At 45.8% G+C, this 14,057-nt stretch overlaps 1 protein-coding gene across 2 annotated transcripts in view; it reads right to left on the bottom strand.

Annotated features, from left to right (window-relative positions):
* Positions 1–329: 329 nt before the first annotated feature.
* P4ha3 (prolyl 4-hydroxylase subunit alpha 3) overlaps positions 330–14,057 on the bottom strand; it is a 29,400-nt gene continuing 15,672 nt past the window's right edge. Inside the window, exons 8-13 of one of the 2 annotated variants that reach the window (XM_075952570.1) lie at positions 9,840–9,904; positions 7,172–7,331; positions 4,902–4,964; positions 2,690–2,758; positions 1,629–1,725; positions 330–923 (exon numbers count right to left, since the gene is read on the bottom strand). In XM_075952570.1, the coding sequence (XP_075808685.1) occupies positions 853–923; positions 1,629–1,725; positions 2,690–2,758; positions 4,902–4,964; positions 7,172–7,331; positions 9,840–9,904 (525 nt within the window). In that variant the 3' untranslated portion in view covers positions 330–852. The remainder of the gene's footprint in view (positions 924–1,628; positions 1,726–2,689; positions 2,759–4,901; positions 4,965–7,171; positions 7,332–9,839; positions 9,905–14,057) is intronic. The other variant, XM_075952571.1, reaches the window with a different exon arrangement.

Raw genomic sequence — 14,057 nt, 5'->3', positions numbered from 1 at the left:
ACAGAGTACAAGGTAAGTCCCTATTGCTGAAGACACCATGTACTTCAGAACTAAGGCTCAGAGACCTCTGAGCTGGAACTGATCTGAATGCCCCCTCTCCTTCATGATACCAGAAGGCATCATACAAGTTTCCAAAGGAGGGCGGCAAACTATAGCCTTACTAGCTATGCCTATGAACCACAACCAAAGTTGAGCAAGTCCAGAACAGGGCAATGGAAGTGGGGAGTGGGGGCTGGGCTAAAAATAATAATAAAAAAATAATAAAAATTGATAGAATTACTTTGGTTTTTCTCATTCAACATCATGGAAGAATATTCTGTTAGAAGAGGTGATTTAAAAACATTTTAATGACAATCAGAACTCATAAAAAGAAAACAAATTGCTTTCCACCTTAAAAAAATAATAATACCCACTGATGATGGGGGTGGGGACCTCAGAGTCAGACGCTCCAGCAGGAGCAGCCCAATAGTTTTCCAGGTGGTATGTGTGTGCGTTTGTGTGTGGTGTATGTGTGTGTAGCATTTGTTCAGTGCTAGTGAACAGAACCCAGGTAGGTATTTGCACATACTAAACAAGTGTTCTATACTGAGTTCATCTGTTTCATTCCCAAGGGCTTCTGAGCACTGCAAACATCTCAGACCTCTTTGTATTGTCCATTCTAAGTCTCACAGCTGGAGTAGAACCAAATTCAAATTCTGGGGCTGTGTCTGGGAGCGTTCCTGGTAGAAGCATCCCTTAGCTTCCACTCATAAGGCCTTGCCACGAGGCCTGCCTTCAGGAAGCTGCGCTTCTCTCTGCCCCTGGCTTGGTCTCCTGGCTTCTCTGACTGACAAGCTGCCATCTGCCAATACTTCAGTCTTCAGGGTTGGTGCTGCAGGGTCTTCGGAATTCCTGTCCATACTCGTGTATCCACTTGTTGGCCACTGGAGTGGGGCAGAGAAGGAGAAGGAGCTCAACAAGGAGATGGCCACAGGGCTGTCTGTGCATGGGAGCACAGCCTAAAAGCCTGCTGTTTACCTAGCCTGGCCCTGGCCCAACTGTGCACAGTCTGCTGCTTCCAGCATGGTGCATATATCATCCTCCAGAAAGTCTAGCAGATCTCGCTAATGGACGACTGATCTTCACACATGTGGCACTCAGGTCATTCACCATTCTAAAAGCCCTGGTGAAACTGAAGCCCCTCCTGGGCAACAGGGAGTGCTCCTCCTGGTGTCCCTGTCAATGTGACTGTCTTTCCACTTGCCTTTCTAGCTTGAGAGTGAGGTGCTCTCGGACACATGAGCCAACAAACACGTCTGACCACCATGAAGGGGCCCACCCAACCTCTGCTGCTGTTACTATGGCTTCTTACCTAACCACTCCAGAGACAAATGGCAGCAGCAGGTTTGGTAGTGTTTCCCTTGATACAGAGGGAGGGAAGGCATTCCTCTCTTCCTAACTAGGCCTGTCACCCTTTGCTGACACCTGCTCTTCACAGACCCACAAACTCTGCGGGGACACCTGACTGCCAATCTGTCACGTCACTGTGGATCCGCAGCACCGTGAAGTCTTCAGAAGGGAGGCTCTGCCGTCTCCACCCACTCTACGGCTTCTCGGCCCATTCTCTCTCCCACAAAGACAGGCCTTACCCCACTTATCTCCCACCAGGACAGGACAGCCGGCATGAAGTGTGTCACCATCTCCCTCTCCACTCCTGTGCAGGTTCCACCAAAACAGTGCAGCGTTCTGAAAATGAGAGGACCAGCCCCAGGAGGGGGTGGGGTCAGTCCAGAGTCCTGGACTTTCAGTAGGCATGTGAATAAGGACACAGAACTTAAACCATTAAATAAGGAAACTCTTTTTACCTCCACGCAGTTGGAGCAAGCAGGCATTGAAAAGCACAAGAAGGTGAAACTTGCCACTCAGGAGTGGGTCACTGCCTCACAGCCTGCTCTGCTCCAGGCCTGGGCATGTGGAGACAAGCCACATCTGGCTCTACTCTTGGGGACCCCAAACAAGACAGATGAAAGAGCAGAACAGGACAATGTGGCAAATGCTAGGAGCCAGGCAAGCACAGGCTCACAGGGTCACTGCAAACAGACACCCCACTAGACCCACTGGGTCGAAGACATCCCACACACAGCTGAAAGCAAGCACACCACAGTCCTCCACCCACTTTCATCATCTACTTACAATAGACATGGAAATAAAACAACAGATAGGATCACAAACACATGTTGTAGCAATAGGGTTTGTGGTGGTGTGGTGGTGTGAAAGAAAATGGCCCACTATTAGGAGGTGTGGCCTTGGTGGAGGAAGTGTGTCACTGTGGAGCAGGTATATATACTCAAGCCACACCCAGTAAAACAGAGCACTTCCTGTTGTCTGCAGGTCAAAAAGGAACTCTCAGCTCCTTCTCCAGTACCATGTCTGCTTGTACACCACCATGTCCCACCATGGCAACAATGGAATAAACCTCTGAAACTGTAAGCCATGCCACTAAATGTTTTCCTTTGTAAGAGCTGCCATGATCATGGTGTCTCTCCACAGCATTAGAAACCCTAACTGTGACAGAATGGGAGATTGATTGTCTTTGGGATTCCAGAAAGAGCTCTTTTTATCCATCTCCCCAGGCATCAGCATGCAGGAGAGGGGTAAGTGCTTCGTCATCACACAACATTACAGCCACATCCTCTAGGGCCCTGCTCACCTGCACCACAGGAACACTGAAGTTGGCGTAGATGAAGGCCGTGGCTCCTCCAGCTTCTACTGCGCTCAGCTGTCATGCAAGAGGAAGAAGCCAGAGTTAAGATAGCTGCTGATAGTCCTCTGTCGTGTAAACTGAGATGTCATTTCTGCACAGACTGTGTGCAAGGCTCCCCTGTTTCAGTTATGGGAGAAATCCTTAGAAGACACTCACCCAACTCCCAAATTTAGTGAACCTTTGCAAGGTATCGCTACTCATCTGTGGGGCTTCTCACCACTAGACGAGATTCTGGAATTCCTCCCTTATTTTTGTTTCTGGCTACCATCTTGTTGGACGGCTATAATAAGTAAATTCAAACTTTTATTTACTTTTAAAAATCACATGTAGGGGTTGGTGAGATAGCTCAGTGGTTCAGAGCACCTGTTCCTGCTGAAGGCCAGGTTTGGTTCCCAGCACCCATTTGGTAGTTAACAGTCACTTGTAACTACAGTTCCAGGGTCTCCAAAAGCCAACCGCAGGGGTCAATTCTCAGACACTGTCCACCTTGTTTTTGAAGCAAGTTCTCTCTCTGACCTGGAACTTGCCCAGGGGGCTAGTCCAGCTAGCCACTGAGCCCCATGGATCTGCCTGTCTCTGTCTCCCCAGCACTGGTCTCTGAGCCTAGATTTTTACATAGGTTCTTCCGCAGTACCGTGGAAGGTAAATGTTCTACTGACAGAAAAATCTCAGTTCTGGATGTATTTTCTTAATATAAAGGGATTTTTTTCGTTACTTTCAATAATAATAATATAAATATTTTAATATGTAAAAGTATTAAAATAACAGCCCCCGTCATCTTAACACATACAGTCACAGATCGCATTGATTAATAGTTGGTGTTTATGGCAGGCTTTATACTAAGTCTCTACAAGTATATGGTCTCACTTGTTCTGATCAGAGTCCTATGATTAAAACTGTCTTATCTGGCATGATTGTACGTCCAGTCTGAGTAGAAAAATCACTAACCAGTTGGCTTTCTACTCAGTCCTCCTCTTTCTTCACTTCTTAAAGGTTATTCTCTCCCCGCCATATTGCTTGTGTTTTCTACAACCTTGACAACTGTCCTGGGAAACTACTGACATCTATATCAAGGTAAAGATGCAAGGACTAGACATAACTGGGCCCATTTAGGCTCCTACAACACTGATTGGCCTCATACATTCTTTCCCATACTTGCTTGGTAGGAAACAGTGACAGACACAGAGTTCTATAACACTTTCTAGATGACATTCTCTTGCTACGGGAAGAATGCAACTGGGCCCCTGGGAAACACATTCAAATCATTAACATAGTGATAATATTGAATGCCAGCCTTTCCTGGCTGTGCTGTGGAGATCAGAACCAGCCCTCGGGGAAGAGAGCATGCCCAGAGAGTGTCTGTTCTTAAGAGGAGCCTGAAGCCAGGCCTTCATCTTGGGGTGCTTACTCAGAGCCCTTGTAGTTAGCATGTTGACCCTTCCACTGATAGTAGTGATCTTAGCCAAAGACCAAGAAGCATTAATAAATCTCCCCAATAAATGATTGCTTCTAATAGTCTCTTCTAAGTGTCAGATGATTAGAATATGACAAGTTTGTGTAGATAAAGCTAAACTTCATCATCTGAGGTGGATGAAGGCCGGGACTGAATCCTGTGGGACCAGGCTAGGGACTTAAAGAAGAGGCCAACTGATCACTTCAGTATTTTATTTAAGGGTGTGGACTCTACAGGAGACGGGACAAAGATTTCCACTGCTTATCAGAGGTACTTACCGACTTTCCATCTCCCCGCTCTCTCCTCTTGGAGTCTAAACTGCTCTTTTCTCTGCTCTCTCTCCTACAGGTCCACAGGTTCATGGATTGATCCATACTTTTCACTACCAACTAGGCTTTGAGACCTTAAGGTGGGAGACAGCTGTATCTTCTTCCTGTGTTGTGAAAACCCCATGGTCTCCTAGCTTTCCCTACCCTGACCCACCGCCTAGGCAAGGTCATATTTAGACCTTCGCACTGCAAGCTCTTGAAGGGTAGAAACCTGTCTAGTATCACTTATGTCTACGCCTAACAAAATAATGCTGTCTGAAGTTTAGAAAATTTTTGTGTTCAGTACCAGGTGAAATCACTTTGAAAATTCATATGATAAAATAGTCCACTTAGCCACATAAGCAAGAAGCCCTGATTCTCTTAGAGCGAGACTCACATAGATCATAAATGTTGCAACTCGATTCCCAGACTTCATCCTGTACAGGGGGCTGCTTGGCGACTGAGGCAGAAATAGAGCAGATGGTTATTTTGTGTAAATGATACCAGAGTGACGGCCAAGATTTGCCATTAGCACAGACAATGGGATAAAATGAGGGTGTCTAGGACAGTCTATAACCCTGAACTACACCAACCAGAGTGTGTATTCACCTTTGCTGCCAACTACTCAACATACTGTTTAATTGGACATTAATTTTTTTGAATATGCACATGAATGGATTCTATATAAATCAAACAAATAATTGTCAAGGTGAAAAATTAGACAAGAGGTTCTGTGCTTTAGGTTCTCTGTAAAACAAAGAAAATATAGAAGATGATTATCTTAGAGAAATATTGAATCATAAGATTGGTGTTCCAGAGAGTTTGCCCAAGGTACACACTCATTCTTTAATCAAGGAACAATCTGAAATATAACTTACATACCAAAGAATTCATTCACTGTAAATACTATTACTTGAATTTTAGCAAATTTTAACAGTTGCCCATTCTTGCCCATAATCTAGTTTTAGAAATTTCCACCAGCAAATAATGGTTTATAATCAACCACGTCCCCACAAAACCTGGTTATCTACTTTCTGTCTCTGGGTTTTGTCTTTTCTAAAATTTTGTGTAAATAGAACCATAAAATATGAAGTCTTTTGTGAATGGCTTCCTTCTTTGTGTACTCATCTCTCTCTCTCTCTCTCTCTCTCTCTCTCTCTCTCTCTCTCTTTCTCTGTGTGTGTGTGTGTGTGCGTGTGTGTAAGTGTGTATGAAGTGTGTGCGTGTGTGTAAGTGTATGAAGTGTGTGCGTTTGTGTAAGTGTATGAAGTGTGTGCGTGTGTAAGTGTATGAAGTGTGTGCGTGTGTAAGTGTATGAAGTGTGTGCGTGTGTAAGTGTATTAAGTGTGTGTGTGTAAGTGTATGAAGTGTGTGCGTGTGTAAGTGTATGAAGTGTGTGTGTGTAAGTGTATTAAGTGTGCGTGTGTAAGTGTATGAAGTGTGTGCGTGTGTAAGTGTATTAAGTGTGTGTGTGTAAGTGTATTAAGTGTGTGTGTGTAAGTGTATGAAGTGTGTGTGTGTGTAAGTGTATGAAGTGTGTGTGTGTGTAAGTGTATGAAGTGTGTGTGTGTGTAAGTGTATGAAGTGTGTGTGTGTAAGTGTATGAAGTGTGTGTGTGTGTAAGTGTACGAAGTGTGTGCGTGTGTGTAAGTGTACGAAGTGTGTGCGTGTGTGTAAGTGTATGAAGTGTGTGTGTGTAAGTGTACGAAGTGTGTGCGTGTGTGTAAGTGTATGAAGTGTGTGCGTGTGTGTAAGTGTATGAAGTGTGTGCGTGTGTGTAAGTGTATGAAGTGTGTGTGTAAGTGTATGAAGTGTGTGCGTGTGTGTAAGTGTAAGCCACAGTGCACAAGTGGAAGACAAAGGACAATCTTGGTCATATGTCCTCCTTTTCCATCTTGAGACAGGATCTTTGTTGTTTGCCTGCTGCATATGCCAGACTAGCTGCACAAAGTCTTCCAGGATTCTCCTGTCTCCACCTCCCATTTGCCCTAAAAGTACTAGGATTATGGATTTGTTCTACTGTGGCTTGGTTGCTTTTTATTGTGGTTTTTATAGGGATTCGAATGCAAGGTCCTCATGCTTGCACGGCACACATGATCCCTGAACTGTCTTTCCAGTCACTTGAATACTACTTTTAAAGTTCCTGGAATCTTGATAAAGTTGGAGCTATGAATCAGTTGCAGGGAGGTCTTTTTCCCCATGATGTTGTGAATCTTTTCATTAGTTTATTGATCACCTGTGTATCTCATGTGTTTTCCTCATTTTAAAAATATCAGCATATTAATTGTATTCATAGGTTTCATTGTGCTATTTCCATGTTTTATTCCTCAAAAATATTTGCTACTGACAATATGGTGAGTAGTTGAGATCATAAAGAAAGGAGAGGGATTTGAGGACAATCCTCATGGAAAAGTCCCCAAGGGAAGTAGGAGATAGAATTTTATTACAGCCTGGATTCTTTTTCCACTCAAATTCTGGAGGAGAGGAAGGTGGTGGCAGACAGTGTATGCAGTAATCAGGTGAAACCAAGGCTTTCAAATATCCTGGAAACCAAAGCTTTTGTGCTAGGCTCTTCCTTAGTATTTTCTGAGAACCCCTCCAGATCTCTGTTTTGAAGAACACACTGGCTCCCTACCCCAGAAGACTGGCCATTGATCCCATCGTTACCGTAGCATGGTCAAAGTGAGGCTCATAATGCCCTCCGATTCCATAGTTCACCACCTGGAGGTACTCTGCATAGGGAGGCTGGATGTCAAGGCCTGTGAGGGCAGCAATGCGGCGGTCGAGGGTCACCAGCATTGGGTCAACCGTATCCTTCAGCCAGGCACTAAAACACAGCAAGGATTAGAACAATAGTCATCAGGTGCTGGAAATGACCGCATGATGTCTGTGACTGAAGAGCTGGTGTGGTGGTTTGAAAGAAAATACCTCCCAAAGGGAGTGGCACTATTAGGAGGGGTGGCCTTGTTGGAGGAAGTGTGTCACTGTGGGGGTGGGCTTTGAGGTCTGCTTTGCTCAAGTTACGCTCAGTGTGGTACACAGTTCACTTGCTGTTGCCCATAGGGCAAGATGTAGAGCTCTCAACTCCTCCAACACCATGTCTGTCCGCATGCTTCCATGTCCCACCATGCTAACTGACTAAACCTCTGAAACTGTAATCCACCCCAATTAAATCTTTTCCTTTATGGAAATATGGCCATGGTGTCTCTTCACAGCAATATAAACCCTGAGACAGATGGATGAATGAATGTATGAATAAACAAATAAATCAAGTCAGTTAGAGGGAAGTAGCCACGAATGTCTAGTCACTTACTCATCCCTCATGTTGAGTCAGTCCAGTGTGCGTGGCCTCCGATTTCGACATTAACATAGCTAACATTCTCTGAGGCGAGAACTGAGCTGAGCCCAGTGAAAGCTCGCAGAACTCAGGACTGTGACTCAGAGCTGAAGATTACAAAACCCTATCCTTAAAACTGCTGTACTATGAAGACATCTCCAACAGAGGAGGCAGAGTACCATAAAAACAGCAGGGACTTAAAGTATTCTGGGTGTGGTGGTGTGCACCCAGCCCCCAGAAAGGTGGGCTTTCTGAGGTGGGACAGTGGGAAGGTGGCTTAAGCCCAGGAGTTCAAAAGCAGCCTGGGAAACACAGCAAGACCCTGATACCTCAACCAAAGAAGTGGGGGATAAGGAAGGGAAGGAGAAGTGGGGGAGGAAGAAACTAAAGCAGTAATGACAGTTCTTCATCTCTGCAAGGTACTGTCAATACTTAACCTCTAACCTCTCCAAGGGCCAGTGTGCCCCTCTGTCAATGGGGGTGATTATTGCATCTACTTCTATATTCTAGAAATCTGTGGGAGAAGCACTCATGGAGATGTTCTGTAAGGTGTGTTGGTGACAGCTATGGTACCCAGGGGAGTTTCAACTCTGGGCAAACCAGAACAGGTCAAAGCCCAATTCAGACACTTCCTGAATATCTTGTTGAGGTTTTTACAATGTAAAATAAATAGAATCAGAATTGAGGCCCCTAGAAAAATGAGGACATGTTCTCTAAGCACGGCCAGTGACACCCTGACAGGTTAATTTGTTCCACATACTTTTACGCTCAGATTATTTATTAAATTACATGCTCCTAGATTTGCAAAGATACCCAGGACAAAATTAGCCACTACTTTCAAAGAAAAAAGGCACAGAGGCTGGAGAGATGGCTCAGTGGTTGGGCAACTCACAACTGTCTGTAACTACCTTCTTCTGGCTTTAATGTATGCACACGGTGCACACACAGCTAGGCAGATATTCCAGGGCTTAGAGAACTGCTTTTTCAAATGTCCCTGCTGATGGTGTGGCTGCAGAATGCTCTCCACGGGTGCATGTGTTTAAACACTCGGTCTCCAGATGGTGATGCTGTTTTGTGAGGTTGTAGAACCTGGGAGTGGGTCTTGAGGATCATACCCCAGTCCCCCTTCCAGCCCCAGTCTTTATCTCTGCTCCACAGAGATGTGAGAAGGTGAAGAGGTTCCACTCCCCACTCCTGCCACCTTGGACCCACCAGCCACCAAGTCCTTCCTGGCCACGATGGACTGTATCCCCTCCAGCTAGTCACCAAAGCCAACCCTTCTCTTCAGTTGTTTCTTGCTGGGATTTTGCTCACAGCAATATGTAGCATACACAGTCCCTAAATGTACCAGACAAAATAAATTAAGCGAACCAAAGTTTTTGTCTCTCATGTCCCCTCCCAGAGGACAAGGACATGAGCCTAGAGGTCTAGCCTTTCTCTGGGAGGTTGATGCCACTTTCTCATGTGGCTGTGATGGACATTCCTCCTCTCACTCTCTCTCCAGCCCTGTACTCACTGTGCAAATACATGGCTGAGGGTAGGAAAGGAGGGAAGGAATAGGTAAGATAAGTCTGGGTGCCAACTGGAGCCTGCTCCTGGAGAAGCCAGCAGGCCCAGGGAGTCCATTCCTGCCTGTGGCCTACACGTTGCTCAGAAAGCTTTGTCTAGGAGTCAGGAGGTGGAGCGGAGTCTGCAGAGTCAAATTACAGATGTGTGTAGGAACACACATTACAGATGTGTGTAGGAACGCACTCTGGGAAGTAGTGCCAGACGTGTGTTTTCCGCTCTGAGGTGGAGTTTTTTCCAAGCCTTTTCCTGGTGACTTCTTAGTTATTCTCCAAACAATACAGCATTTTGGTGAAGGCACTAGGTGGCAGGGTGTAACGGTCTCTCGTAATCGTTTCCCACATGAACCACAGGCTCACGAGCCATCCCAAGAAAGGTTGCTGCTGACCTAGCAGTCAGCTGTGCCCTCAGCCCCAGGCTGGGCCTTCCTACCTTTTGCTGATGCGATACTCCACTGGTAACTGCTTTTCCCCCGAAGCCACCACGGATCTCTGGAGCTGGTAGGAAGCACAAGAGAACGACCAGGTGGTTCTGGTGCAAAGGGATGGCTCATTGAGGTCACAGACATGCTTCTCTCTAGAGCGTAACATCCACCAGCTCCTTACTCCTTAAAGTGTATTTCGTGTGTGGTACAAAAATGCACAGAATTCCTTTTGTACCTGTGAGCCTAAGTTGGGGAGGAGCATAGCCATTTCTCATTTCGGCTTGTATCACAGTATCAGTTCTGGAGCTTTCACAGAGTAAACTTAATGTCTCTCAAAGTAAACAAACACGTCCAACCACAAAGGTGTGCACTCAGGGGACCCTGCTCCTTCTAAAGAATCCTAAGCAAAGCCCTGCCCTACAGAGCTCACTGTTAAGCTGCAACCGCCAGGCTTATGAAAAAACCCATAGGTTTGAGGTCACTAATTTAACTGTTTCCATTTTGTGTTGAATTCATCTGTATATAGCATTTATATGCCATCTTTAAAAAAGTATTTCCTTAGCCGGGCGGTGGTGGCGCACGCCTTTAATCCCAGCACTCGGGAGGCAGAGGCAGGCGGATCTCTGTGAGTTCGAGACCAGCCTGGTCAGGGACTGGCACCAAAAAAGCTACAGAGAAACCCTGTCTCGAAAAAAAAAAAAGTATCTCCTTATTGCAAACTCTTAGTTCTAGGGACAGAGAAATGAGCTCTTGTGGCTGTGTCTGCTTCTGTCTCTGGCATCTGAATCAGCCTCTGCAGGGCAAGGACATCCTGGCAGGGAGAGGTGCTCAGAAATGGTTAAAGGGACAATTGAGAGAACGAAGCCGAGTCCCCCAGCTCTCCCATTCTTGCCCGTCTCTGAGAAGTTAAGATGAAGTAGAACAATAAATTGTGTACAACCAAAACCCTTCCCCTCATGAACCACAAGCAACTGAAACCCTTTGCTTCGTGAACGTCATATAGCCGAGCCCTTTTCCTTTGCAGATGTAGCAGCCCCCCCCCCCCCCCCCCCGCTGCTAACCCAGGCAGATTTCTCGGAAAAGCCTGTTCTGTTTCCTCAGACTCATTTCCTCATCTATAGGCACATAACAGCAATGGACTCTCAGGAGCTCTTCTTGGCTGGGTACTACTAGATGTATGGGTGACCAGTAGTGCTTCTGTCCTCTCCCCCGTCAAACTCAGAGAGATCCTCCTGCCTCTGCCTCCTGAGTACTGGGACTCAAGGCAAACATCACCACTGCCTGGCACCTCTTTCCTTTCTAAAACCATTCACAGAGAGGGGAGAGATGTCATCTTCTGTTATTCTAGGATGAATCAATGTTTTTAAAAATTCTACCCCCATTACAGAATTACTTTGTGCCTAATTCTTTCACAGTCCTTTCATTATTGTCTACAAACAAATCATTCATTTTTAAAGCAAGGCACTGTGTTACAAAGTCTCTGTTCATAGACTGATGGAGTTGTAATGGCAAGCCTGGGCTGCTATGGATGTACAGAGGAAGGTCTCCAGCCCCTTCTTCTGAGAGGCTCGAAGCCTTCCCAGAATGTCCACGTTCATGCTGCAATCATACAGACTGAAACAAGTCAAGAGTAGAATGTTCCACACATTCCAGACAGAAAGAACAGAGGGAAAAAGGGAGAAAGGGAAATACATACATAAATAAAGATGATAGATAGATAGATAGATAGATAGATAGATAGATAGATAGATAGATAGATAGATAGATGAGAGGGAGAGAGAAGGAAGGAGGGACGGGGAAGGAAGGAGAGAGAGAGAAGGCAGGAGGGAGAGAGAGAGGCCTGTTTACAGAAAAGACAAGTAGCTGGGTTGTCAAGGGCAAAGGGAGAGATACAGTGGAAGGATTCAGCCACAGTCAGGCTACAGAGCTGTGTCAGCACTCAAGAGTTTAAACAAGGGATTTAGGAAGTCAGTTCTAACTTCCAAAGATTAGTTCAAGCAGGCAAAGTGGCACTTGCTTGCTTATAGACTCAACATTCAAGAGGCTGAGATGGAGGATCCCCTGAACCCAGGAATTTGAGGTCAGTTAGGGTAACACAACAAAATCTTTCTCAAAGTATAAAAATAAGGGGTTAGGAGATAGCTCAGTCGGTAAAGGGCCTGTTGTGTAAGCAGGAGGACATGCCTGTGGATCTCCGGCATTCCCCTAAGAAGCCAGGTGTGGTAATTCCTGTGGGGACTGAGGTGGAGACAGGTGGAGCCTTGTAGCTCATTGGCTAGATTGTGAGCTTACCTGGATTAATGAGCTCCAGGTTCAGTGAGAGGAAGTCTCAAAAAAATAAGATGGGTGGTTGATAAAAAAAATTTTCAAAGCCAGGCTGTGGTGGAGCACGCCTTTAAACCCAGCACTCAGGAGGCAGAGGCAGGCAGATCACTGTGAATTCGAGACCAGCATGGTCTACAGAGCTAGTTCCAGGAAAACTAGGGCTATTGCACAGAGAAACCCAAAACAAACAAGCAAAACAAAACGAAAAAAAGAAAATCTTCAAATTCAATTTGTCATCATACAAATGAGTGCACACATCACATACATGAGACAAAATACAAATGACCTGGGAGCAATGAGCATAGTATAGGGTAGGGAGATGGGACACTAACCCACAAAATGTCTAGTGATACCAGCCAATCCATAAATGGCAGAATTAACATAAAAATGAACTGCTCTACAGCTGGTACCAAAAGCTTTGATTCCAGAGACGGGCTACTTTAGTCATGCGGCCCTGTAAAGCAGACTGCGGCTGCGGTCTGTACTGGGGTCCATGGGAGGTACATGGTTTCCCCTGAGGCCTTGAGTAGGATGGGAGGGGGCAGATAGAGAGGGAAGTGATGGGAGAGGAGGCTTCTGCAGAGGAATGGTGCAAAGGAGGCAGACAGCCCTCCCACAAGCTCTCAGCTTATTCCTGAAATAGTCACAGGCCAGACAGGCGTGAACAAGACCACTGAGCGGTTGCGAAAGGGGTGTGGCAAGGTCTGTGCATGCCAAATAGATGACCTTGAAGTGAAGGATTCGGTGAGCATCTCTGGATGGGTCACCTGTCCCATCACCATGGCAACAGAGCTGTTCTAAGGACTGATGCAGCTTGTGGCTCCCTGCTGCTTCTGGTCAGGTCGCCTCATAGCACATCTGATCACAGCACTTCCCCTTACGCTAGTGTTCTCCACCTTCCCAACGCTGAAACCCTTTAGTACAGTTCCTCACATTGTGGTGATCCCAACCATAAAATTATTTTCGTTGTTACTTCATAACTATAATTTTGCTACTGTTTTGAATTATAATGTAAACATCTGTGTTTTCTGGTGGTCTTAGGAAACCTCTGTGAAAAGGTCATTTGACCCCCAAGGGGTCAAGATTCACAGCTGAGAAACACTGCCTCACCTGGAGGAAAACTTCCTCACCTCTGTTAAAGCAAAAGGTCTGGGCAGGCTGTGTTCTGGTGATGAATTACTAAATGTCTCATTGGATGGGCAGCACACACGGCATCTGGTTAAAAATAAATAATTCTGCACCAAATAATTGTGCCTTTAAAGAAAGTACAACTGGCTTACGGAAGTGGGACTGCCTTTTCCCGATATTTGCCACAGTCCCTAGCCAGGGCAATGAGACATTCCTCCCCACTGGCACCAGCTTAGCACAGTCACTTGCTGAGCCTTCCTTCCCTATGAAGGATTAGACAGGGGCCATCCTGGCATTCACTGTGTAGATTAGACTGTCTTCCAACTCACAGAAATCTGTCTGTCTCTGCCTTTGCAGAGTTGTGTCTGGAAGAAATGTGGTACTTCCAAACAGAAGCTTTAAAATCCAGCTCATGTTTGCCATTTCTGTCTTACTCCCCCTTCCATGAGGCTGGTAAATCCCCAGTGGTGGCTACTCTGCCAGGCTGGGTTCCAATCTGGATTGGAGACAAGCTACAGCGTACGTTCAGCCAATCCCACACAAACATGTGATGTGGTAAACCATCGCTGTCTCCAAGGTTCAGGGGTCGCTGACTACGAAGCGTAACTCAGCCTGAGCTTATTAAAAGACAGAACAGCAAAGTGACAGTCCCGATTCTAGCTACATGTTTACTTTTATCAAACAAGTTCCCCATTCTGGGCCTCAGTTTCCCCTTTAACAGAGTCATGAAGTTGAATCAGCTCATCGACATCTGCTCTGTAAATGTGTACTAG

Source organism: Microtus pennsylvanicus, chromosome 18, assembly GCF_037038515.1.
Source record: "Microtus pennsylvanicus isolate mMicPen1 chromosome 18, mMicPen1.hap1, whole genome shotgun sequence".
Classification (NCBI taxonomy): domain Eukaryota; kingdom Metazoa; phylum Chordata; class Mammalia; order Rodentia; family Cricetidae; genus Microtus; species Microtus pennsylvanicus.
Note: the sequence above shows the minus strand (reverse complement) of the source record. Positions and strands in the feature narration are given on the sequence as shown.